Source organism: Chelonoidis abingdonii, chromosome 24, assembly GCF_003597395.2.
Source record: "Chelonoidis abingdonii isolate Lonesome George chromosome 24, CheloAbing_2.0, whole genome shotgun sequence".
Classification (NCBI taxonomy): domain Eukaryota; kingdom Metazoa; phylum Chordata; order Testudines; family Testudinidae; genus Chelonoidis; species Chelonoidis abingdonii.
Window position 1 is genome coordinate 22435312 of NC_133792.1, and position 26205 is coordinate 22461516.

Consider the following 26205-nt stretch of genomic DNA (forward strand, 5'->3'; position numbering starts at 1 on the left):
CTGATGAGTCCCAGCCTGATTCAATTTAAACCTCCTGTAAAATTATAGACATTTCAGCTCATGGAGGAAACTCTGACAAAGCCTGTAACACGGGCTGACCCACAGGCATCTCTTGCTAGGAGATGCTCTGTGTCTGTGGAAAATACAGGGAATCTGGGACTTGCATGCCAAGTCTTGGAAGAGTTTTAGGAGAGCGATAGAGACCCGTTCTGCACAGCACAAGAGCACTCTTGACCCTGAGCTTCTTACAAACAGGTGGAGGTAGCCAGGCTCCTAGGTTTGAAAGATATCATGGGCTTGGAGCTGGAGGAAACACATACACACAGCAGTGTCGTAAAGGCCACAGAGAGTGGGCTGGGGAGGGACGGGTTAAACCCGAGTGGGGCAGGCTGGAAGGGTCTCTAATGGACAGGATGCCTTAGGAAAGCAGGCAAGGAGGGAGCGGGAGGGAAGGAAAGGGGGATGGCAGAGCTGGAGAGAGAGGACAGAAGCCTAGTTTGCACTAGAAAGCATTTGCTGGTGTAGACAGCCTGGCAAACCCCTCTGTGTACCTGATGACTTTTGCTAATATCACTTATACTGGTTCCCTCACTGCTGCAGCCAAAGCTGGTCTCACTGCGTCTACACTAGGGCTGTTGCTGGCTTAGTGATAGCCCCAACAATGCCAGCCCCAAGCCATGAAGGGTCCAGCAGGCACCTGGCCCCAGCTGTGAAGGAAACTCTCCAAGCAGTGAGCTGGGGCTGGGGGAGGAGCAAGAGGGGAAGAAGAAGTGGGAGTGGGCAGAGGAGGCGGCAGAGCACTGCTGCTGAGCAAGGATAGACGCCAGAGGCAGCCGGGAAAGGGCTGCTGAAACTTGCCAGGAGAGACTCTCTCACCATGACCCGTAAGTAGTGGGCACTCTGGCGTGGATCGCCCACCCCTCTCTCTTCCAGGCATCCCCTACCCAGGCTTGTCCTCTCTGCATTTCAGGGCGGTGTCTCTCCTTCGCACTGGTGATACTGCTGAGTGTGTGCACGAGCCGGGCAAGCTCCAGCACAGGTACTGTACCCTGCATAGCACAGGAATCCAGCCCTGGCTCTGCTGGGACCAGATCGTCCCTCCCTGCCCCGGGACACCCCAATGCTTCGTGGCTCCCCAGGCACGAGAGAAGGATGCTCGCTCTGCAGGTGTCAGTGTTTTCTGAGGCGCATCTGGCAGTGCAAAAGGCTGCACTTGGAGGGGCTCCTGCCTCTGTTGCTGGGGAGGGGATTAGTATGAAGTGAGGGCCCTAATAAACAGCACTGCAGTATTGTACCATCATGTCTGCAGACCTGGTGTGGGCCCTACTGCAAGCTACAGAGGGCACCAGACCCAGAGGGGCAGAAAGGACACAGGCATGGGGCATTGGACCCTGGAGGGGCATGAAGGACACAGGCGTGGGGCACGGACCCCGGAGGGGCAGGAAGGACACAGGCGTGGGGCACGGACCCCGGAGGGGCAGGAAGGACACAGGTGTGGGGCACGGACCCCAAAGGGGCAGGAAGGACACAGGTGTGGGGCACTGGACCCTGGAGGGGCATGAAGGACACAGGTTTGGGGCACTGACCCCGTAGTGGCAGGAAGGACACAGGCATGGGGCACAGACCCCGGAGAGGCAGGAAGGACATTGGCATGGGGCACAGACCCCGGAGAGGCAGGAAGGACATGGGCATGGGGCACAGACCCCGGAGGGGCAGGAAGGACACAGATGTGGGGGACGGATTCCGGAGGGGCAGAAAGGACACAGGCATGGGGCACAGACTCCAAAGGGACTGTGGGAGGGTGGGGGGAGCATAGCAGAAGCCAGAACATCACTCCAGGTTTGTCTGTGTTCCTTCTTGTCAGTTTTGGCAGCATTTTTCTGTTAATCCACCCATGCATGTGGGTTTCGGGGACTCATTGGTCAGCCATGCCCTGGGGGAAATCTCTCCTTTGCCCTAAGTAAAGGGAGCCAGAAGAAATAGCTCCTTGGGGGCTCATCCTGTAAGCAACTGTCCACGCGGGGGAGGGAGCCCAGGTGCTAGAATCACGGAGGGAAGAGGTGGCAGCAGCCACGTCCATCCTGCGTTCCCTTTGCCTCAGCCTGACCCAGTGTTGATGTTTTCCCTTCAGTGTGCTCCTGCGTGCTTTGTCCAGGCTGCTTTGCAATCCCTCCAGCACTGGGCTCCCTCTGCTCCAGGACAGATGTGTCCAGGGGAGAGCGTCGCCCCCATGTTTCACTCGAAAGTGGCACAGCTGTGCTCCTTGTCGCGAGGTGAGAGTTGGGTGTCCAGCCCGGTCTCACATTCCCTCTAAACTCCCCTTGGAGACCTGCGCGGCTCTGGCTGGATTAGGGCTTCCTTCTCGGCAGCTCCTGGCAGTGTTTCCCACAAGGTCCTGGAATCAGCAAGGCAAATTCAATAGGAAAAATAACTAAGAGAAGGCAGGGCCATCCCGAGGAGAGGGAGGGAAAGCAAGGAAAGCAGGGATGTGTATCTGCCAAACGGGCTCCGTGGGGCGGTCAGGGCAGCAGCGTCTGTATGTACAGTAGCTACTCAGAGGCTGCATCTAATGGGCATAAACTAAACCAAACTGTAGCCTGTGCCATCCTGAGGCTGCAGAACCTAGTATCGCAGCTTGCCATGTTCCAGTCAGGGACGGGGCAGCATCGCCTTATTAAAGCTGGGGGTGATCAGGGGCCCCATTACAGAACTTGCTGGACCATCTGTGGCCATGCCTTCCCCAGAAACCACCCCGGGAATGATACAGCCTCATGTGATGGAGTGCCATGCTGGGGGGCACCTCGTTCTGAGCAGCCCCCCACGCCTGATGGGGAAGGGGCTCAGCCAGTTCAGGGGACCCCAGGACTCTCCCATCACTCACTTCCGGGTGCTGGGGCTGGCTCAGATGAGTTATGGAGAAGGGCATCCTGAACTTGGCTCACACGCTGCCCACTGCATTCATCCTGCTGGGTACCATTGCCAGTGAGGTTCCTGAGCATGGGCAGCGTGGCGTGCAAGAATGGCACGAGCTGGTCCTTCCTGATAGATCCGTAAGAGCTTCTCTGTGCCAACAGTTAGTAACCCTACCTCACACTAGTCTGCCACACACCCACTGTCCTTGTGGTCCCTCTGCCACGTACCTCACATCCGCAGCGTGCTTTCATCTCCTCTTCTTTCAGAGCAGGGGAGAGCCAAGCTCGCTATGGACCTTTCAGTGCTCGGCAGCAGGATCTGCCTGGACCCTTGGCAGGCGGCAGGCTGGGGTGGAGGAGATGGACACCCCAGCTTGCTGCGCACCAACTGTTCATATAGACAACCCCTCAGAGTAAAATGCCATCCATAGCTTTACCCACTTGTGATGCCAAGCAGCTAGATTGAGCTGGCCACAGGAGCCACCATCACCGCTGTAAAAGCTGGGCCAGTGGCTTTGTGCCCACATAGCCCATTGGCAGATGGAAATACAATAAAGGAGAGAGCGTTCAGGTGCCAGCATATGGCATCAAGCTGGAGGCACTGGGCAAAATCCTGGTCCCACTGCAGTCAGTGCTAAAACACCCATTGGCTTCAGTGGCACCAGGATATGGCCCAGGGCCCTAGATTAAAACAGCTTCATCAAACAAATTTCCCCTATGAAAATTCTTCCTGCCCCTGGCGTGCTGAGTCTGGAAGATGAGGGGCGCTTGTGTGGGGACCTGCTGCCAGAAGGGGCTTTCACTGGACAACAACGTGTCCTAGCTCCCTCTCCGAAGGCTTTTCTCACGTCTGCTCCTGCCAGACCTGGCCACTGCGCACTGTGCTCCGAGGCTGCCTTGCAGCCCTCTGGCAAATACTGCGGCTTTCCCAGCCACATGCAAATATGGCTGTCCAGCCACCCTTCCGCACCAGACGGGCAATATCCAGCCTTCACCCCAGCTGAGAGGCTGAGCTGTAACGTCCCAAAGGGGACAGGAGCAGGGGCATCAGGCAGCTAAGTTCAGAGGGAAATGAGGGTAAGGGACCAAAACACACAAAAGAAAAATAACCCAAAGGGCCACAGGCCAAGGTCCTCACTGAGCTTTGACGTGGTTTTCATTCAGCCCAAGCTGCCATTGAAATGAAGAGAGTCCTGGCCTCAGCCCTGTATGACTGAGGTCAGAGCTTTTAGTCTAGTGCTGACACCAGCGCAGACTGACTCTGCGTCTTTAGAGCGAAGTGCTAGTCCTGCTGGCGAGGAAGCCAGCTTGTAATATGGGCTGCTGCCTGCTTCCAGCTCCAGATATCAGCTGTGCTGCCTCAGGCTGTTTCCTTACTATAGTCTCTGTGCTGTTCTGCTTTGTAACGGCCCATCTCAGACAAAGGCAGCCACTTCCCACCGTGGCGGCACCAGCTCCACCCCCCCCAGTGCCATGGCCTGACCCTTCTGAAAGGCCAGAGGTGGCATGGGCAGCAGGAAGCGCTGGTCGAGCTGTTTCAGAATCGACCGGGGAGTCCGGCTTTAACCAGCCGCGTGGGCCTGGAGCGAATCTCAGAATGGAATTTCCTCTGGGTCCTCAGTGGGAACAATCAATTCAAGCACGTCTTTAAGGGGGTAATTTTCCATCCTTCTTCAAACAAAACCACCCTTCCAGAATGCTTAGGCCCTGGAACGTTTCAGAACTGTACTGATTTTCTGCTGGAAAACAATGGCGTTTATCAAACCCACGGGCTTAAATTTAAAAAGGTACAAGGGAAAAAACACTCAGAGAACCCAAGTTCTTTAGATTATTTTCCTTTCCTACAATGACCTTATGGGTTCAGGTGTGTTCCATACAAACAAACCCTGTTTTGTTCCCCAGCCGGGGCCCTAACCTGACCTGCCAGACCTATCCACCCCTCAGCTATGCAGGAGTTCAGTTCCCAGTTTGTATCTGCTGAACTCTGTGGCTCAAGCTCATTTCTCTGTTAAAGGGCTTTGTATCACTGTAGCCAAGTGCCTCCAAGGTGAAATAGTTTGGCAATAGCCAGGCCCCAGGGGGAGTACAGGGAGACCCTGGTGCTTCTCCCTTCTTCCATCTAGTGTGGTTATAAGCGGGGACAGCAACAGCTCGAGAGAGGAGGTGGTCTGGGAAGTCCTGCCCATCTACCATCACCCTAGTGTCCACAGGCACAGGTAGGGGTGTGGGGGTGTGTGTGAGTGAGTGAGAGAGAGATCCATGGCTGCCACAGGAAGTCCCTAGTGCTGACACAGTTACACCGGTAAAGCTACGCTCTTACAGAGAGCACGTTTCACATGCGAGGGGTGGTTTTACTATAGCGGAACAGAGAACCGCTTTGTGGTATAGTTGTGTCCACATTAAGTGTGCTTTGTCGGTATGGTATCCCGGGACGCCAGTGCCAGCAAAGCGTTCCTAATGTAGCTATGACCCAGACACCTGTCCGAAACCGGCAAACCTCCTGTGTCAGGGGCTCTCCTTGTCCCCAGGACAGGTGCTCTCACTCGCTCACTCTTATAGTATTTCAATATTGCTGTCTTCTGTTCCAGCCAGAGAAAGAAAGTGCTAGTGTGGCGGGGGTGGGGGACACAAAGAGTGAAGTAAGCTGGCCAGAGCCTGCTGCACCGGGGGATTCACTTGAAGAGAAGGTTTGGGGCAGGAGCATGTTGTAGCAAACTGGGTTTGCCCAAAGCCAAAGAAGAATTTGCTTCCTTAGCCCCATTGCAGGGCTGATTTCCTTTCCAGCCATCACTGAGCACTTCCCTGAGCTCTTAGCTTAGGACAACAGCCTGGTTCTGTCTGCATGTGCTAGAGGGGGAGAGGGGGGCCTGCTCTCTAGTGGGAGGTGTGTTCCCCCTTGTGACAAACAATAACCCCTGCAGTCAGTAGCGTAGCTGGGGGGCGGGGGCAGGGGTATTATATATATATAGCGGAATATGTCCTGGCACTGTGTGCGCTAGAAAGAGGAAAGATAGCCAGGGACTGGCTCACTCAAAGGGATCCAGGTCTTGGGTTCACATGGGCCTTTAGGAGAGGAGACACCAGGCCATGAGGCTGTTTGCCCATGTGGAATTTGTTGGGGGCTTTGCTGGAGAAGCCAGGGAATGCATGGGCCATGGAGATGGTACTTCCCTCAAGGTGATCCCTGCGAGGCAGGGGTGTGATGTGCATCAGGGACGAAAGCTTACGTTGCTGCTGCCCTGCTGTGACTGCTCAAGAATGGGCAAACTGTGACAGGGTCTGTCTGTGATGGGATCCCTGAGGTGCAGCCTGGAACTGTGAGACTGCTGTGTCCCCCCGAACTCTCTCTAGGCTTGGCTGTCTCTCACAACGCCTTGCAAGTGACCAGCAGCAAACCCCTCCAGGCGCTGTGATCACTCAGCCCAACAGCATGTGGAGCCCCACACCCAGCTAGATTGCATGAATGCTCCCAGAGCCACTCATGAATCACACAGAGAAACGCACCAGAGCCAAATCCCCGCAGCTCCCAGCACCGCACCTCAGGAATATACAGTCTTGCACTGCTCAAGATGGGCTGTGCAGATTTATTAATTGGTTCACCACTTCATCTATACACCAGCCTTTGCAAAACCTGAGCAGATTTGCCCCACACTTCATACAAACTCACTGGTAAAGATAAATAGTAAAACAAATTTATTGAGTACAAAAATAGATTTTAAATCATATTAAGTGATTGGCAAAAAGTCAGAGTTGGTTACCAAAAGAAATAAAACCTAAGCACGCAGTCTAAACTCTCAACCTGATTAGACTGGGCAACAACCAGACTAAGCAGATTTTCTCACCCCACTGGATATTGCAGTCCTTAATATACAGATTTCACCCTTGAAATCTGGGTGAGTCCACTCATTTGGAGTCTTCAGAGTGTCCTTGTTGCTTGCAGGGTAGGTGGGTGAAGGAGAAAGGGCCAAGCACATGGCCACTGTGAATGTTTTACACCTTCGTCCCTGTGCTTGGAAAACACAAGTGCAGGCATGTCTGGGGGCATTGCTGAGTCTCCAGGCAAGGTTGAGCAATTCCCCTGGTAGGGCCTCATGCAGGTGAGTCATTGCATCATAGCTCCCTTGCTGGAGAATGGTTGTTGATGGGTTGACTGATACCCTGCTGAGTGTTGGCTACTTTCCTTGCTGTTGCCTCTGGGGAGCTAATATCTGGCTGATTCCCCAATTTACAGCATGTTTTAGTGATCACCATACAACACAATTCTCATAACGTCATATGCATTAATGAGACACGTATCTGGATAGAGAAATAACTTTCAGCAGATTGTAATCTTTCCCCTGAGACCTTACAAGGCCTGCTTTATATGTAAGATCACAATCATACAGAAATGAGGGGGTAGCAAAGTGGGCAATGGAGGGAAGGGGCCGATTTTTATTTTGTGCTGCTGTCATGCAGTATGTGAGGTTGAAAATGGGCCCAGTTCCCAAGCTCTGAGATGGGTGAGGGGTGACCTTTACCATCCACACAAGAGCAGAGCAAAGAGCCATGCAGCAGCTTCCCTTGACGCAGGCCCAAAGGCTGGGCTGGAGAAATCCAACAGGAATTAGTCCAGGCTACATCCAGCTCTTGTGGAGAGGTGGGATGGCTTCTGCAGGAGGGCAGGCCACAGACAATGGGCAAGAGCTATAGGTTTCTCCTCCACAGACCAGTTCAAATCTGGGGTACATCACAAGGGACATGATGAATCTGTTGGTGACCATCTCAATCCTGTAGCTGGTACGAGACTAGCACCAGCTGACTGACACATTCTGCTCAACAGAGCCCAAGAGCCAAATTCACAGCAGGTGGAAGGGAGAATCCCTGCATTGAACCTCATGCTGGGGCACACTCAGCCACTGACTAGAGGTGCATTGGCAGGGCTGTATGAGATGATCTTGGACAGGACTGAGGTGTGTTAATAATGCTCTAAGGGGCCGCAGGAGCTGTGTATTGGCCCAGGGTTTGGTGCAGCCAGGGCATGGCAGATCAGACATTAGAGTTGTGGAGGTGGGGCTGGAGGGGGGAATAATGGGTGAAAAAGACACTCGCCCTGCCCATTTCTGTGGAGTTACAGCAGGGGATACAGTGTATTTAGATTTTCAGAAAGCCTTTGACAAGGTCCCTCTCCAAAGGCTCTTAAGCAGTCGTGGGATAAGAGGGAAGATGCTCTCATGGATTGGTAACTGGGGTTAAAAGATAGGAAACAAAAGGTAGGTATAAATGGTCAGTTTTCAGAATGGAGAGAGGTAAATAGTGGTGTCCCCCAGGGGTCTGTTTTGGGACCGGTCCTATTCAACATAGCCATAAATCAGAGGTCGGCAACCTTTGGCACACGGCTTGCCAGGGTAAGTACCCTGGCGGGCTGGGCCGGTTTGTTTACCTGCTGATTCCACAGGTTGGGCAGATTGTGGCTCCCACTGGCCACGGTTCACCGCTCCTGACCAATTGGGGCCGTGGGAAGCTGCGCCCAGCACATCCCTCAACCTGTCCCACTTCCTGCAGCCCCCATTGGCCAGGAGCGGTGAACCGCAGCCAGTGGGAGCCGCAATCAGCCAAACCTGCAGTGTTTCTTCACACAACGTGCAGTTAACCTGTGGAACTCCTTGCCAGAGGATGTTATGAAGGCCAAGACTATAACATGGTTCAAAAAATAACTCGATCAGTTCATGGAGGATAGGTCCATCAATGGCTATTAGCTAGGATGAGCAGGGATGGTGTCCTTAGCTTCTGTTTGCCAGAAGCTGAGAATGGGCAATGGGGGATGGATCACTTGATCATTCCCTGTTCTGTTCACTCTCTCTGGGGCACCTAGCACTGGCCAGTGTCGGAAGACAGGATACTGGGCTAGATGGATCTTTGGTCTGGCCCAGTAGGGCCGTTCCTATGTTCTAATCCCTCTCCATGAGAGCCCACGCTGGGGTGGGCAGTGCCGTAACCTGTCACATTTCTGTCCTCCCTGGAAGTAGCTCAGTGCAACTTCTGCAAACCTGCAAGGCAGGAAGACAACGGGATCCCAGCCTCACACCCAGTCCCCTAGAGAGACTTCCTCAAAGCCCGTGGGAAAGCGCAGTGCAGTGAGTGCAGGCCGCTTGGCCAGGGCTTTTTACTTCCTAAAAGTTGGTAGAAGAAAGTTTTAAAATAGTTGAGATGCATTTGAGTAATTTCTTCTTCCTGCCTCACTGCCCCTGTCTGCAGCCAGGGAGCTTGCAGAGGGACTCGTGCTGTGAGACTGCAGAGGAAGGAGGACAGGACTAGTGGCACACTAAGCAGCTTTCCACCTCCGGGCTACTGCACCAACCCACCCCCCTGTTGTTTGGTGGCCTCTGTGGATCGGGGGTGGGGTGACCTGGGGGCGGGGGAAGAGTCTCTTCATTTTCCCTCCGGACAGTCAGGCACCCAACACCCATGTCACAAACCACCAACAGGCCATCTCAGCAGACAGGCCAGGGGCTGAAAGGGGCCTCCTGCAGGGGCTCTCTCCATTCAGAGGATGGGGCACACGGAGGGGACCCTGCCCCGTGAACACAGGCCAGCTGGTTGTGGCGCTGACCACCAGCATCTCTCACAAGCACTAGCAAGGTCTGAGGAGGGGCCGGGAGGAGGGGAGTGGGCTAGGGTCTGAATCTGCAGTGGCTGCTGCAGGGTGTGCGATGCTGGGTAAATGGGGCATGGGCTGGATGTGCTGGGAGGCAGGAACCTCCTGCCGCTAGCTTCCTGACAACCCCTTGCTGGGACTAAGCACTAGTGGGTCTGTTAAAACGTACAGCAGGCAGGCGGGAGCTTTTCGGGATGGCTGGGTGTGTCACTCCGCCAGGAAGAGAGCACCCAGGAGCACATCTTGGGCAGGAGAGGGCTGCGGTGCGGACATTCAGGGAGGCAACAAGTGCACTCAGAGGTGGGGAGTGGAGCCAACCAGGCAGGAAGTAGTGGGGCTTGGAGGACAGGGTCCGCAAGGGAGTGCGCTGGCTCCGACTGCAGCAGGGTATCTGAGGGTCTGCATGTGTCTCTGCCCTCAGCTTCGGCTGGAAAACTCCCTCAGTGCTGGCCCCAGTGCAAGCGCCAGTGTGGGGGTGGCCTAGGAGCCTGGAGAGTGAGATGTACGTGGTGAACACGGACTAGGAGACATGCAGGGTGATGGCCTGAGGGAGAAGCTACCAAGGAAGGAACAGTGGAAGGAGACAAACCGCAGGGAGAGAGGAGAAGCTGGAGCTGAGCCCAGGGAGCTGGGTAGATGAGTGAAGGTGGAGATGAGGGGTGCTGGGAGGTGAGATACTGAAAAAGGACTTTGGCTCGTCTCTGAAGTGTGAACTGAGCAGAGAAGGTGGGAAATTCCCCATCTCTGCCACTCCAGGGAAAAGCCAAACTCCTCTCAGAGACAGCGCAAGGAATAGCAAGAGCTGATCTGCAGCATGTTTGATACTGAGGGAAGCATTTGCCCAGTAAAGCCACGGGATTGTTTATTCGTCTGTAAATAATATTGAATAATCCTGGCACCACACAGCTGGTATGTGGGGAATGGCAGGTTCATCAGCGTCAGGGGGGTGCATCGGGGCAGTTCTGCAGGCAGGATCTGCTCCCTGTGGATCAGTGGGATTTGTTCATTTGTGCTGCATGGGAACAATGAGCCAGAAACTGCAGCTGGTCTACAGAGGAGGAGAAAGGGAGTCATTGGCCAGATAAGAAGCCAACTGCTTCCAAAACATGGGAACCTCCATGCACCCAAAATGCACATCATGCCCTCTGCTGACCTGTATTTACTCTGTCCCATTGTTTCATGGTGTGTGTGTGTGTGTGTACTTTCTACTGTCTTTTCCACTGCATGCATCTGATGAAGTGGGCTGTAGCCCACGAAAGCTTATGCTCAAATAAATTTGTTAGTCTCTAAGGTGCCACAAGGACTCCTGGTCTGTCCCAACAGTTTATTCAGATGCCTCAAGATTAAAGGGGGGGGTCATTCAGTGAGAGTGATGTGTCTGAGCCACTTTCTTGCCAAGAATTTCATTCCTGTTCAATTTCCTCACCTTCCTCTGCAATGCTCAGGGGTTCTGAAGTCCAGAGCTACAAGTCGGTCCCAGCTCCATTGTTAGGGCCTGCAGCTCTCACCTAGGCAACTGGGAATAGGAGGATCTTGTTACAGCTCTGCTGAGATCGCAACGATGATATGTGCATGTTTCTGGGCATTACTCATCATTGTTTCCACTTCTTCATGGTTAAATAATTCGTCCCTCCTGCTTATTGTGCTGTCTGGCTTCAAGGGGTCTTTGAAGGAAGGCAACGAGCAGGCCAGGGAGCGGCATCATGTCATGTCTGCTCTGTGGGAGGTAGGCAGGCAAATCAAATTCTTCCTCAGGGCCACATCTGAAGGGCTGCTGGGTAGCACCTCCAACAGTGCAACACAACCTAACCCTACACCACGGTACTGTCAAGCACGGGGCACCAGGCCCAGCATTGGTGTGGGACGGACACTCAGGCCTTTTGGCAAAGAGGTGAGAGTGCTACCAGCCCAGACCGACCCAGCGCGAGCTCTACCCAGCAGAATAATGGTTAAGGCAACATATGAGTAACTGTGGCATTTGCTGCTGCCGGATATTATTGAAGCAAATACCTTCCCTGGGGTACACAAAACAGTCTGATAAATAACAGCAACTGGCATTCCATGAGTTGGGATTTCAGTTCTTATCCTCTAGGTGATGAGAGGTGATCACTAAACGGGGTCAGGAAGGACGGTGCCTGCTGTGACAGTACTGCTGGAAAACATACATCGTCTGAGCTCGTGGTCCTGCCCACCCATCAGCAGCGCGCAGAGTTCTCGTGCTTGGCTCCTTTAATTCATTGCCCTGCGATGTGCTTAGTGCCAGTGGGGAGGGGCTGCCCTTTGGGCCTCTGCCTCGCCACAGACCGGTCCTCTGGCTGTGAACAGCTGCTGCTCCAGTTAGGAGCTGACGGGCTGGACAGCCCCAGGCCTGCCTGCCTTTTCGTGTCCTGGTCTTCATGTCCATGGCCATGGCGGGCTCCTGGGCTGTCTATTTTTACAGCGACCGTAAGCGATCCTGAGAAGAGGCTCCACATTCCTCTGTCATGTATGGTTTCTGCAGGACCTGCCTGTAAGGCTAATATTTACGAAGGCTTCCCTCATGGAGTGCAGCCCACCAGAACAGGCAGTGCTGCTCTCTGCTCTTAGGTGTGTGACTGCCCTGCCATCCAGGCACAGAACTTGCTGCTGGCCGGAAACCATTTGTCCAGAGGTATCTTCATGCTGGCTAGACGTGACACTGGAGCACAGGGGGCGGTAGTGGTGCTGTCCCGTCACATTCCTCCTGGTGTCCGTCAGTCTGGAGAGAGGAGGACAGGAGAGCTCAGAGCATGCGTCTTCACTGCAATTAACTTGGGCGGTCGGCCGTGGGGTCTGAGCGTGGGTGCGAACTGTGACACTGCAAAGTTCTCCCCGAGTTACTGCATCCTCACTGCTGCTGCCCTGTCACGGAGTCCCCGGGCGATGCTCTGGAACTGCTCCCCACAAAGCCAGGCAGGACTCTGGGGAGCCTCCTCTCCCTCGGAGCAGACTTGTTTAGGGCAAGAAGCTTACACGGCTTCACCTCCTGGGTCTCTCCTTGGAGCATTCAGCATCCTCTGCCCCTCCGTGTGCTTCCCACAGCGAGCCCACCCAGGCGGGGTCCTGGGGAAGCCACAGGTCGCACCCCCACTTTGCAGTCAGACGAACTCTTAGCCAGCAAAACAGTTTAATTCGATGACAGGAACAGGGTCTAAAACAGAGCGTAGATACAGCGAACCAGACCCCTCGGCCGGGTCCATTCTGGGGGCAGTGAGCCAGACCCCCAGGTCTGCACTTCACTCTTTGTCCCAGGTAGCTCCAGACACTCCAACCCCTCCAGCCCTCCTCTCTGCTCAGCCCTTTCCGGGGGCCAGGAGGTCACCTGATCCCTTTGTCTCCAACACCTGCAGTTGGCAACTTGCAGAGGAGGGCGCCCAGGCCATCAGTGTCTAGGAGACAGAGTGCAGGCATTAGGTGCACTGGCCTTTGCTCTGCCAGATACTTAAGAACTGCCTAGGGGAACATGAGGCACCAACACGTATTCAGAGCAAACATTAGAACAGTCCCAGTTCGTCACATCTGCCCTCACTCAGGAGTGTCACTAGGACTTGTGAGGGCATATCCCATGGTCCTTTGGGCTGCAGTGAGCTGAGCCACTCCATGGTCCTTTTCCAGGGAACCAGGGGGAACCCGTCGTCCTGGGCACATGCAGAGATTGAACGTGGAGGTGTGGAGGTCGACCAGCACTTCAGTGGCTTAGCTGCATCATCAGAGAAAAGTGGCTGTTTGTTAGCCCGAGTGGAAGCAGCATGCAGGCTCCAACCCCCCAGCCAGGCCTGAAAGCACAAATAACTGAGAGAGATGCCTTGTGCGTATGGCGGGAGGCGCCTGGGGCAACAGCCAGCTGAGAGTCGCGGTACCTGCAGAGAGCAGGGGGGAGCCATAAGGGCCGGGTCCAACGCTCATGAGTCACTGGACAGAAAGCGATTGACTCCACTGGTCTTGTCGATCAGGCCCTGGGGGTGTCAGCTTTGTGCTGTGGGAGGGAGACAAGCCCCGCTGTTCTGTGCTCTGGATCGGCGATTTGGGGATAATTCAGCCAGTCCTCAAACGACACATTTTGGGGCAATTCTGTCTAGCCAGGCTCGGCCTCCTGCACCCATCCCCGCAGGTCTGCGGGCTGGCCCGTTCGGCTGTGTTCAGTGAATGGCAAGCTGCCCCCAGCGAGCAGCATGTGGGTATGTGGGTCCTGAGCCCATTCGCGCCAGCCAACACTCATCCCAGCAGGACGTGGCTGGCCAGGCGCTGACTGACACTCTGCTCCTGAGCACTTGCAAAGCCTCCATGGACTCCTCCCTCTCCACTCTCAGGACAGCCAGTGGTTTGAGCACTGGCCTTAAACCCAGGGCTGTGAGCTCCATCCTTGAGGGGGCTATTTAGGGATCTGGGGCAAAAAGTCTGTTCTGGGGATTGTCCTGCTTTGAGAAGGGCTGGACCAGATGACCTCCCGAGGTCCGTTCTAACCCTGAGATTCTATGATTCCTCTCACTCCTGCTTGCTGGAATGAGACTAAAGGCTCAATCTCTGGCACAGAAGGAAGGGAATCTCCCCTTCAGGTTTCTGTCCTCACAAATCTGGTGCTCAACGATGTTTCTCAGGGACCATGCCAGTCCCTCACTGAGTGTTGGCTGACATCACGCAGCTGGGACAGGCTGGTCCTGTTACTGCGAGCACCTTATGTTCAAAGAGCCCTTGGGCTGAGCCACTGCCTGTTCCATTGTTTCTCTGTGGGTTCGGATGTCCCACGCTGGTTCCAATTTAATTCAAACCTTTCATCCTTATTTTTAAAACATAAATTGCAGCTCAAGCCCCAAACCCCCAAAGCGTCCCTAGTTTCACAGCATCAAAGAAACACAGTACAACATCTGTCGAACAGTTGGGAGACCTGGAATCTCATTGAGTTTAGCGGCTATGAAAACCAAAGGCTCGCTGTGCACACTGGAAGTGTATACACAAAAGGGCATGACACACCAGCTCCTTAACATGCGTCCAGGAAGTCCCTGAACCATGCTAATTATAACTCTCTCTGGCTTGGGTCTCTATCTACCGTCAAGCATTGTACCAAACAGGAATGTCCATTGAGCAACCTCCGGCCCTACATGCTGCACTCCCTGACTCACTCTCATCTTGGGTAGGCCAGCTCTCAGGGGATATTATCCCTGAGGAAATTTTGACTGGTGCCACTGTGTCCACCCAGCTACCTCACCGAAGAGCTTATACAGCTCAGTAATGCAGTTTGGAAGAGGCTATCGCGGGTGGAGAGAGGAAGTTCTAAAACACAGGCTTACAGACAGGGAATAACTTGGGGCACAAGTGAGAGCAGACCCCAGTGTTGGAGAATCTCAGGAATAGGACGGAGGTGGCAGCACGGAATCCTGCAACAGATCCTCTCTGCTTGCTGGAAACATCTGTATGTGAGACTCCACCCCAACCTCCCCCCCTCCACTAGCATGTGCTGCTCTCTCTGCCTCCTCATAATTCAGCCCTCTGTGAGAATTCCCAGCCCAGGCAACTCAACAAGCCACCCATGGACATAAGCCCAAGCCAGCCACTGGTACCATCAGAGCATGCTGCAGAACCACCTGTTTGACCTGGTTGGAAGAGCGGTTGCATCAAAATCCCACAGCTACGCAGCTCACTGACGTGCTCTCCTTGCTGGCTGGCTTGAACGGGGAGGCCCATGCCCAGACTCTGTTCTTGGTGTAACTTCAAAGGACTCCAGATTTACACTCGAGAGCAGGACGAGAGCAGAACATGGCCTGAAATGCTTTACCCATCACATACTGGATCAGAACTGTGCACTGAACCTGCCCCTGGCAAGATGTGGAAGTTTTCTCTCTGTATTCCCGTGCCTTTGGCACTCATGAGTGAATAGGTTGTCCGTTTCCCCAGACTCTTCTGTTCTCCTGGTTACTTGAGAGAGATGTTCTTTTTTCTCCAATGGCTTGTTCTTCCAGGCGAGACCTAGCGCTCAGCAGGGAGCTTGTTTCCGTCCAAGCGGCCTATGTTGCAACAGAAATAGGGAAGGTTGGCTCGGCTATACCGTGTAGGGTCATGGGGTTTTTTACGTGCTACTGACGAGCGTACACTTCTCAGAAGAGAGCAAATAAAATTACAGATCTAGGACCATCCAAAAGGTGTTGATACAGGACATAGCCTTAAATTAGGTCAATTTCAGAAGTTGCTCACTATGTGTGAAGCTATGACAACCGCAGCCCGCATGCTCTGGCGGGGATCTTTATGCACTAGCTATTGACTGGGAGAATGATGAGACACAGAGAGACTCTGTGTCGAATGCGCTCGAGTAGCGTGTAGGGAAGTGGGGAATGACCTACACCTGCTTAGGTACAAAGAGGTACGCGGTCAACAGATGACTTTCGAGGCTCAGTCTGAGACTAACACAGCAAGGATGAGGTACCACCGATTGGAAAAGGTCAGAGCCACCACGGCTGGGCTCGGAAAAATAGGCCGCCAAGGAAAGTCATTGGAACTAAATGAGCGAACCAGATAGCTGAAGAGACGCAGTGAGATAGGGTCATCAAGTAAGCAGGTAGCCCATCTGCGCTGACGCAAGACCAGGGAATCTCCTCAGACTTCTTCCTTAATTATCAGGGGGATCTATGTCCCAACCTGTCACTCTTTTTGGGTTTTTCTAACACTAAACTATCGGCAGTCGATGCATGATACATTACCTCCTGGATCAGGCTCTGAAGTCTCAGAATCTTATGCCTACGGTTATGCGCCAGCTCTTTCCTTAAATACCGGTGGGGGTGTCGAACTACAAAACTGTACCATTGCTGCAATTAAAGACACAAACCATTACTTTTCCGTCCTAGGCACCCGCCATGCAAGGAAATCTGGATCTGGTCACCCTTAAGTGGGTGGAGACCAGCAAACTGAATCGACACGACAACCGCAGTCTTCTTCACCATATTTAAGAAACTTGAGGCCAGGATGCTGCCCATTCACCTCTCCAGATCTCCACTTGCTCAGAGAACGTAATAGCATACGATGTACCCGAGTAATATGCCTCCACCGCTCCCACGAAGGGCCACGTGTGGCGTTTCATCGTAGGCCTCTATTCTATTTTGTTGCTGCTCTAAATTCTCTCCTATTCTGGTCCCACATCTTTCCTCAAAGATGATGAAATAGCGCCTCCTCACAGCATACTGCACACCAATGAGGTTTGCCGCCAGCTGTAGCCGCGCTGGCAGCGGTAGAACGGCTTGGGACGGTAGGTAGATGAGGGCGTAACAGGTTTTACTTCCTCATAGCTCTTGCACTACAGTTTCTCTAATAACAAACGACTGCACACACTGCGAAATGATGAGATGAGGAGCCTATTTGCTAGTCTAAATGAAATCCCTACATCGCTTGACTAAGCATGGATCTCAAGTTTAGGGATCGTTGAAACCCACTCTAATAACTCGCCCAGATCGGCGTGCGCATGCATGAGATGGCCCAAGCGTAGATCGACAGTGTTAATGTCACCAATCTGCGCAATGTTGCCTTTGGGATATGCGAGCTGGATGTTTCCTTCCTAATGAACAGTACTTTGCATTTACCTTTAACTGTCACAGGATCACCAACCCCTGAGGTTCAAAAATCACAAGACAGCCCTCCTCCCCCTAAATCATATGTGGCTTAAAACTTACCAGATATTTTAAATTTATGTTTTTCGTTACAATAACATATATTGTGTCGTTGATGAGTACACTATATCTGGATCTAGCAGTGTCAACACAGGGCAGGGAGGGGTTGTCAACATCGAAGTTAAGAATTTCTCCACAACATATCCAGTGTGCTATATTAAAGAACCAACTGGCAACAAATTTAGTGGAATGATGAATGGCGAAAGCAGATGCTTCTGGTTCATTAGGGCGACAGAAAAGTGGCAGATTTCATCAGAGACAAAAGATTGAGCTGACTTTCCCGAAGCCTGTTAACTCGGCTAATACGAGCCCTCCAACAATGAATATCCATCTATGAACTTATCCAATAGTGACTGGGAGGGTTGATTTTTTTTGTTTGTTTTTTGTAGTAAAACACACAAAACACTGCAAAAGAGTTGGCAAACAACGGCATAAGGATCCAACTGACAGCATGGTACGTTCAATCCGCCAACCATTTGTCACGTTTGCTTTTTCAGTAAGTCCAGGCAGACTGGGAGCAAGTAAAGACAAAATGGATGAAAAGCTAGAGCTCCTGGAAAATATCATCGGGCCAGCAAGGGAGGAAGTTGGTGTTGTATCATCAGGTGGAATATGAAAGCATATGTCTAATGCTTCAGCATGAGGACTCAGGATGCAGACTCTGCTCTGAGCTCTGTCCCTATGTGACTGTGCAACAAGTCAACTGCACTCTCTGTGCCCAATCTCCCCATATATCAAAACGTGAATAATGCCCCAACACTGGACATCATGAGGACTATAAGCATTTGTTGAGTGCTTCTGAGAGCCTTGGACCAAGTGTCATAAAGAAGGAATGGAACCATATTGTCCTATCAGGAGAACGGAATGTCATGGGCTGTTCTCATCTTGTGCCAGGGATGAGCTACAGATCCATTTTCCAGGGGGAGAGCTCAAGCTTTGCCTGTACTCGTCTTCCCTCCTGACAGCCTGGGAATGGATCATGGTGAACAATCTGTCAAGAGCCCTTGGAGTTTGCCTGCGGATCGTTGACAATGTCCCCACGGCTGATTCAGGACCGCACAAGCGGTCGACCACAGTGCCTCTCTGGCCACCTAGCTCTACAGTCCTGGCACTCGTCGTATCTTGTGAGTTCTAGTCGCATGGGAATGAGGCACCATAGGAATTGGTGCCTTGAATGGCTCAGCTCAAGCCAGCCCAAGGCCTCGCCCCTGAGGGTATTCCGGCTGCTGCCCCCTGCCTGTGCTCGCACCAATGCCACTCCCCGGATGCAGCGCAAAGGAGCACCACGCAATCGCAAAGAAACCGCATCTGCTGGCGGTGCTGGGATAATCGCCCCTACAACAGTGCGAACCCCAGGGCTGCAGCAGCGAGAGCCGGCTGAAGACTCCATCTTCCATTACTGATCCCACCATCAGCCCGCAGTACGTCGCCTAGGGTTCAGTCTCACCGCGGCTATCTGGGCAGATCGGGCTTGAGGATGACAGAGCTGTCCCAAAAATTCATGAAAAGCAAGGAAACGCAACTGCTACCTTGAGCATCTGAAAAGAAGCCTGCTAAGGCAACGAAAAAGCTGGGTCCCAACTTGGTGGTGGAAGGCAGGTCAGTATGCTCCACCGACGAGACAAGTTGCTGCCCACAGAAATTGTGGCAGCAAGTGTCAATCCAGAGCCGGCACCAAAACGCAAACCGATTCGGCGACATTCGGCGATGCTCAATCTCTGGCAGTAGCAGGTGCATGAGAAGCCCTGGGCACCATGGCCCGCTGGGCTACCACCATGGGATCCGACCTAAAGCCCCTGAAGCATGGTGATCGTTTTGCTTTAAATGGACTTGACCGTAGAAGACCGATTAAGGCTTGCTTAATAGTGACTTTTGAACACATGGCAAAGAACCATAGATAGAAGGACATGGACAGCTTCTTATTCATACTCAGCAAGAGCTAAGAGCCCACTCATAACGTTGACAACTGTAATTCTGAGCAGTCAACAGAACAGGATTTTCTCTCGTAAACGAGAATAAGTCAGAAAAACATACCCTCAGCGCTACGAATGAGTCAGGAACTTGACAAGCACACCACTTGTCTTCGTCAGATTGATGACCGATCTAGTGACTCTGAGGCTTTTGACAGCCAAAAGAACTCGACAGATTCTGGTCTCATATATGAGGACAAATAAATCCCTGTTGCAAGATTACTGGTTCTTCATAAGAGACAATATTCCAATCATAAAAATGTTGACAATTTAAAAATTAATGATTGCATCAAATTCTGCAAATCAGAATTTTTCTATAATGCTACTTTTAGTGCCAGTTCATCACCATACAACAGACTTAATTAAGTGTTGTGACTGGTCTTAGGCATCTGTGGCAAGCTTTTCCTAATCACCGCATGCTTAGTGTGTTCTTAAGAGCATATACGACGGCACAGGGGCACAGTTTAATCTCTAAGCCATACTGCCTAGGTGGACTCCACTTAAATCTAAGGACGCCCTGGTTGAGTGGGACTCAATATCTTGCACCGCATGAAACAAGGCCAGTGAAGGATTGAGGAGCCATTATGGAAATCCGGCAGCAGTCGCTTGGGGGATCCAGATGGAGCTTTCCACCATGTCATGGATACTGGGCCCCTGTCCCATGCCCTCTCTCATTCGAACAATAAAAGGGATGGGCGTGAAATTACCTCATTATAATTCTCTCTTGCAGTTTTTAAGCTAAATGTAGCTAAAGCTCCGCGGTTCTTGCAGTCTCTCTTCTGCAGGTCATCTGTTGAAAGAAATGTGCTTTGCAGTAGTGATGTACAAAACATTCAAAAATTTCACCCTCACAGGCCTCACCACCCCAGCAATGGAATGCGTATGCGAAGAACGGTATGCTCAGGGCATGCCTGAAATCAGCAGATTCAGGCTAGCTCACGTGACACATAAGCAGGATGGGAGGCCATAACGGTGGAAGTAAGCAGGACCACATCACTCAAACGAGAACATAGTCAGCTTATGAGACCACAACAAAAGTTATTTTTCCTATGCCAGCCTGACCAAGGGATCAAGTATCAACGGTCCGTGAAGATGGTATAGCCTGAGATCCCAGAGGTTATTTTGGCAGAGATAAGCAAGAAACTGAGGTAGCCAGCCTCATCTACTAGTACTTGCCTTTAAAAAGAATGCGCCATGGCTAGATTTGGGTGGATGCTCCTACAAATGGTTACTTCCTCACTGCGAGACAAAAATAACAAAGACCTTCTGTAAAAGAATCCAATGGCTGAAGTTGAAGCTAGAAAAAGCAGACTGGAAATAAGTTGTAATTTTAACAGGAGTGTAAAACCATTGAGCAATTTACCAAGGGTCATGTAACAGGGCAATGATCACCAGTGCACACCTCCTACTGTTGGTTGGAATTAGTCAATCTAAGCACCAGGAGTCACCTCTGTAGGCATCAGTGACAGTCACACCTGCAGCAAGGGCCTGTTCGTTCCTCCTACCCAGACCCTGTGCTTATTTAGCTCCAGGGTTCTGCCCGCAGCACTAGCACGCACCAACACATCAGGGGTCGGACTTCTAGACATATCCAGCCGCCCCAAGCCATGAGCGTCAAATGCCGCGCGGGCCCGCCGGTGCCGGTCCGGAGCTCTGGTGAGCCTCCCACAGGCATGCCCTGAGAGGTCGCTGTCCCCGCGCCTTCGCGTGGTACGCCCGGAACCCAGCAGCGCATGCCTGTGGAAGTCAACCGAAGACCGCAGCCAGAAGTCCCCGAGCATCCGGACCCGCCCCAAGCACACAGCGCTTGGCGTCGGGGACAGGAGCCACTCCTGCCACGACAACTCACATTGGATCCACTCCCCAGGGAACCACAAACCTACCCCACCTCTCAGTGGCTGACTGTCTATAGTTCGTGTTGTCAATCCAACCCCCACTCACTGGGGCAGACTTCAGTCTGCCATCGGTGCATCGGATCATTGGCACAGAGGTTGGACCATGTCGCCTCTGGTCTAAACCTGGGCTGACTCACCATCCTCAGTACCTGCATAGGCATTATCAAAGGCAGTGATTCTAGCGGGAGGTTCCATGCGGACTCCCGTCTTCCAACAGATCTGCTCCAGGTACCTATTCTCAGGGAGCTAGTGCCAGGCATTAGGTGCACTGGCCCTTTGCTCTGCCAGATACTTAAGAACTGCCTAGGGGACACTGAGGCACCAACACAGTATTCAGAGCAAACATTAGGAACAGTCCCAGTTCGTCACATCTGCCCTCACTCAGGAGTGTCACTAGGACTTGTGAGGGCATATCCCATGGTCCTTTGGGCTGCAGTGAGCTGAGCCACTCCATGGTCCTTTTCCAGGGAACCAGGGGAGAACCCGTCGGTCCTGGGCACATGCAGAGATTGAATCGTGGGAGGTGTGGAGGTCGACCAGCACTTCAGTGGCTTAGCCTGCATCATCAGAGAAAAGTGGCTGTTTGTTAGCCCGAGTGGAAGCAGCATGCAGGCTCCAACCCCCCAGCCAGGCCTGAAAGCACAAATAAACTTGAGAGAGATGCTTGTGCGTATGGCGGGGAGGCGGCTGGGGCAACAGCCAGCTGAGAGTCTGCGGTACCTGCAGGGAGAGCAGGGGGGAGCCATAAGGGCCGGGTCCAACGCTCATTGAAGTCACTGGACAGAAAGCGATTGACTCCACTGGTCTTCGGATCAGGCCCTGGGGGTGTCAGCTTTGTGCTGTGGGAGGGAGACAAGCCCCGGCTGTTCTGTGCTCTGGATCGGCGATTTGGGGATAATTCAGCCAGTCCTCAAGACGACACATTTTGGGGCAATTCTGTTCTAGCCAGGCTCGGCTCCTGCACCCATCCCCGCAGGTCCTGCGGGCTGGCCCGTTCGGCTGGTGTTCAGTTGAATGGCAAGCTGCCCCAGCGAGCAGCATGTGGGTATGTGGGTCCTGAGCCCATTCGCGCCAGCCAACACTCATCCCAGCAGGACCGTGGCTGGCCAGGCGCTGACTGACACTCTGGCTCCTGAGCACTTGCAAAGCCTCCATGACTCCTCCCTCTCCACTCTCAGGGACAGCTCAGTGGTTTGAGCACTGGCCTGCTAAACCCAGGGCTGTGAGCTCCATCCTTGAGGGGGCTATTTAGGGATCTGGGGCAAAAAGTCTGTCTGGGGATTGGTCCTGCTTTGAGAAGGGGCTGGACCAGATGACCTCCCGAGGTCCGTTCTAACCCTGAGATTCTATGATCCTCTCACTCCTGTCTTGCTGGAATGAGACTAAAGGGCTCAATCTCTGGCAACAGAAGGAGAGGAATCTCCCCTTCAGGGTCTTTCTGTCCTCACCAAATCTGGTGCTCAACGATGTTTCTCAGGGACCATGCCAGTCCCTCACTGGAGTGTTGGCTGACATCACGCAGCTGGGACAGGCTGGTTCCTGTTACTGCAGCACCTTATGTTCAAAGAGCCCTTGGGCTGAGCCACTGCCTGTTTCCATTGTTTCTCTGTGGGTTCGGATGTCACACGCTGGTTCCAATTAATTCAAACCTTTCATCCTTATTTTTAAAAACATAAATTGCAGCCTCAAGCCCCAAACCCGCCAAGCGTCCCTAGTTTCACAGCATCAAAGAAACACAGTACTCAACATCTGTCGAACAGTTGGGAGACCTGGAATCTCATTGAGTTTAGCGGCTATGAAACCAAAGGCTCGCTGTGCACTGGAACGTGTATACAGCAAAAGGGCATTGCATCACACCAGCTGCCTTTAACATGCGTCCAAGGAAGTCCCTGAACCATGCTAATTATAACTCTCTCTGGCTTGGGTCTCTATCTACCGTCAAAGCATTGTACAAACCAGGAATGTTCCATTGAGCAACCTCCGGGCCCTACATGCTGCACTCCCTGACTCACTCTCATCTTGGGTAGGCCATGGCTCTCAGGGAGGATATTATCCCCTGATGGAAATTTTGACTGGTGACCACTGTGTGTCCACCCAGCTATCCTCCACCGAAGAGCTGATACAGCTCAGTAATGCAGTTTGGAAGAGGCTATCGCGGGGTGGAGAGGAGGAAGTTCTAAACACAGGCTTACAGACAGGGAATAACTTGGGGCACAAGTGAGAGCATGACCCCAGTGTTGGAGAATCTCAGGAATAGGACGGAGGTGGCAGCAACGGAATTCCTGCAACAGATCCTCTCTGCTTGCTGGAAACAGTCTGTATGTGAGACTCACCCCCAACCTCCCCCCTCCACTAGCATGTGCTGCTCTCTCTGCCTCCTCATGAATTCAGCCCATCTGTGAGAATTCCCAGCCCAGGCAACTCAACAAGCCACCCATGGACATAAGCCCAAGCCAGCACCTGGTACCATTCAGAGCATGCTGCAGAACCCACCTGTTTGACCTGGTTTGGAAGCCTGGTTGCATCAAAATCCCACAGCTACGCAGCTCACTGACGTGCTCTCCTTGCTGGCTGGCTGAACTGGGAGTGGCCCATGCCCAGACTCTGTTCTTGTGTAACTTCAAAGGACTCCAGATTTACACTCGAGAGCAGGACGAGAGCAGAACATGGCCTGAAATGCTTTACCCATCACATACTGGATCAGACTGTGCACTGAACCTGCCCCTGGCAAAGATGTGGGAAGTTTTCTCTCTGTATTCCCGTGCCTCTTGTGGCACTCATGAGTGAATAGGTTGTCGTTTCCCCAGACTCTTCTGTTCTCCTGGTTACTTGAGAGAGATGTTTCTTTTCCTCCAATGGCTGTTCTTCCAGGCAGACCTAGCGGCTCAGCAGGGGAGCTTCGTTCCCAAGCTGGCTCTATGTTGCTAACAGAAATAGGTTGCTCCTATCCGTGTGGTCTGGGGTTTTTTAAGTGCACTGACGGGTACACTTCTAGAGTGCAAAAATACAGATCTAGGAGCATCCCAAAGGGTGTTGGAACAGACATAGACCTAAATTAGGTTTTCAGAAGTTGCCACATTGCAGACAAAGCAGCTCATGCTCTGGCTGGGATTTATGCTATAGACTGGAATAAGACACCAAAGACACTGGTTCCTCTCCCAGTGCTTGTAGGAAGGTGTGACACCCACTCTTCCCTGGTCCTGGTCACATGACTTGGGTCAGGATTACAAAGATTATACCACGGCCACATGGCAAGAGTCATGGAATCATAGAACCGTAGGGCTGGAAGGGAGCTTGGGAAATCATCAAGTGCAGCCCCCTGCGCTGACGCAAGACCAAGGAACCCTAGATCTTCCTTAACAGGTTTGTCCAACCTGTTCTTCAAAACCTCCAGTGATGCAGATTCCACAACCTCCCCTGGAAGCTTGAGCCAGAGCTTAACTAGCCTTAGAGTTAGCAAGTTTTTCCTAATACCGAACCTAAACTGCCATTGCTGCAGATTAAGCCCATTACTTTTCGTCCTACCTTCAGTGGACGTGGAGAACAATTGATCACAACACTAACAGCTCTTAACATATTTAAAGACTTATCAGGTCCCCCTCACCCCAGTCTTCTTTGCTCAAAACTAAACATGTCCAGTTTTTTAGCCTCCCCCCACAGGGCAGGTTTCCTTAGCCTTTTCTAATTTTTGTTGCTCTCTAAATTCTCTCCTATTTGGCCACATCTTTCCTAAAATGTGGCACCCAGAACTGGACACAGTGCTCCAGCTGAGCCCTCACCAGTGCTGAGTAGAGCAGGACAGTTACCTCCCAAGTCTTACATACATTTCTCTTAATACACCCTAGAATATTAGCTATTTTTCAATGGCATCACATCGTTGACTCAGATTCAGTTTGGGATCCACTCTAACTCCCAGATCCTTCTCATCAGTATTGCCGCCTAGCCAGTTATTCCCCATCTTGCCGTCATGCACTGGATTTTTCCTTCCTATATGAAGTACTTTGCATTTACCTTTACTGTCACAGTATCACCAACCCCTGAGGTTCAAAAATCACAAGACAGCCCCTCCTCCCCTAAATCATATGTTGGCTTAAAACTTACAAGATTTTTTAAATTATTCTTTTATTTACCTTTTGTTGGTTTTGAGCCTTGCAGGCAGGGCAGGGAGGGGTGTCACATTTTCAAGATTTTCTCCACCACCATCAGGGCTAGAAACTTTGCACTTTTGTAAATGGAAGCAGAGATTCTCTCATAGTCACATGACTTCAAGAACTGGGTGTTTTTTTTGTTTGTTTTTTTAGTAAAACACAAAACACTGCAAGAGTTGGCAACACTGGCATCAGGATCCACTGACAGCAGTGGGTACCGTTCAACCGCCAACATTTGTGCAGTTTGCTTTTCAGTAATTCCAGGCAGCTGGGAGCCAGTAAAGACAAAATGGATGAAAGCTAGAGCTGGAAAAAGATCATCGGGCAGCAAGGGATGGAAGTTGTGTGTATCTATAGGTGGAATATGAAGCATAGTGTCTAATGCTCAGCATGAGGACTCAGGATGCAGACTCTGCTCTGAGCTCTGTCCCTATGTGACTGTGCACAAGTCACTGCACCTCTCTGTGCCAATCTCCCCATATACAAAACGTGAATAATGCCCCAACACTGGGACATCATGAGGACTAATAAGCATTTGTTGAGTGCTTTGAGAGCCTTGGACAAGTGTCATGATAGAAGGCAATGGACCATCATTGTCCTACAGGAGAACGGAATGTCATGGGCTGTTCATTCATCTTGTGCCAGGGGATGAGCGTAGCAGACCATTTTCCAGGGGGAGAGCTCAGCTTGCCTGTACTCGTCTTCCTCCTGACATGCCTGGTGAATGGATCATGGTGAACAATCTGTCAGAGCCCTTTGAGTTTGCCTTGCGGATCGTTGACATGTCCCCACGGCTGATTTCAGAGACCACAGGCTCTCTGGCCCCAGCTCTCAGTTCCTGGCCTGTGTTCTTGGAGCAGCCAGGGGTTGGGTAGGAATGTCCTGCCTCAAGCCTGCTCCAAGTGACACCTGAGCTGCCTGTGGCTCTGCACCAGAGGCAAAGGAGACGTGGAAAAGCATGGTGCTTTGGCTACTT

At 52.3% G+C, this 26205-nt stretch overlaps 1 protein-coding gene across 1 annotated transcript in view; it reads left to right on the top strand.

The window, feature by feature from the left end:
- Window positions 1–806: 806 nt before the first annotated feature.
- PTGS1 (prostaglandin-endoperoxide synthase 1) overlaps window positions 807–26205 on the top strand; it is a 45540-nt gene continuing 20141 nt past the window's right edge. Inside the window, exons 1-2 of the mRNA XM_032767624.2 lie at window positions 807–884; window positions 971–1039. Of these exons, the coding sequence (XP_032623515.1) occupies window positions 878–884; window positions 971–1039 (76 nt within the window). The 5' untranslated portion in view covers window positions 807–877. The remainder of the gene's footprint in view (window positions 885–970; window positions 1040–26205) is intronic.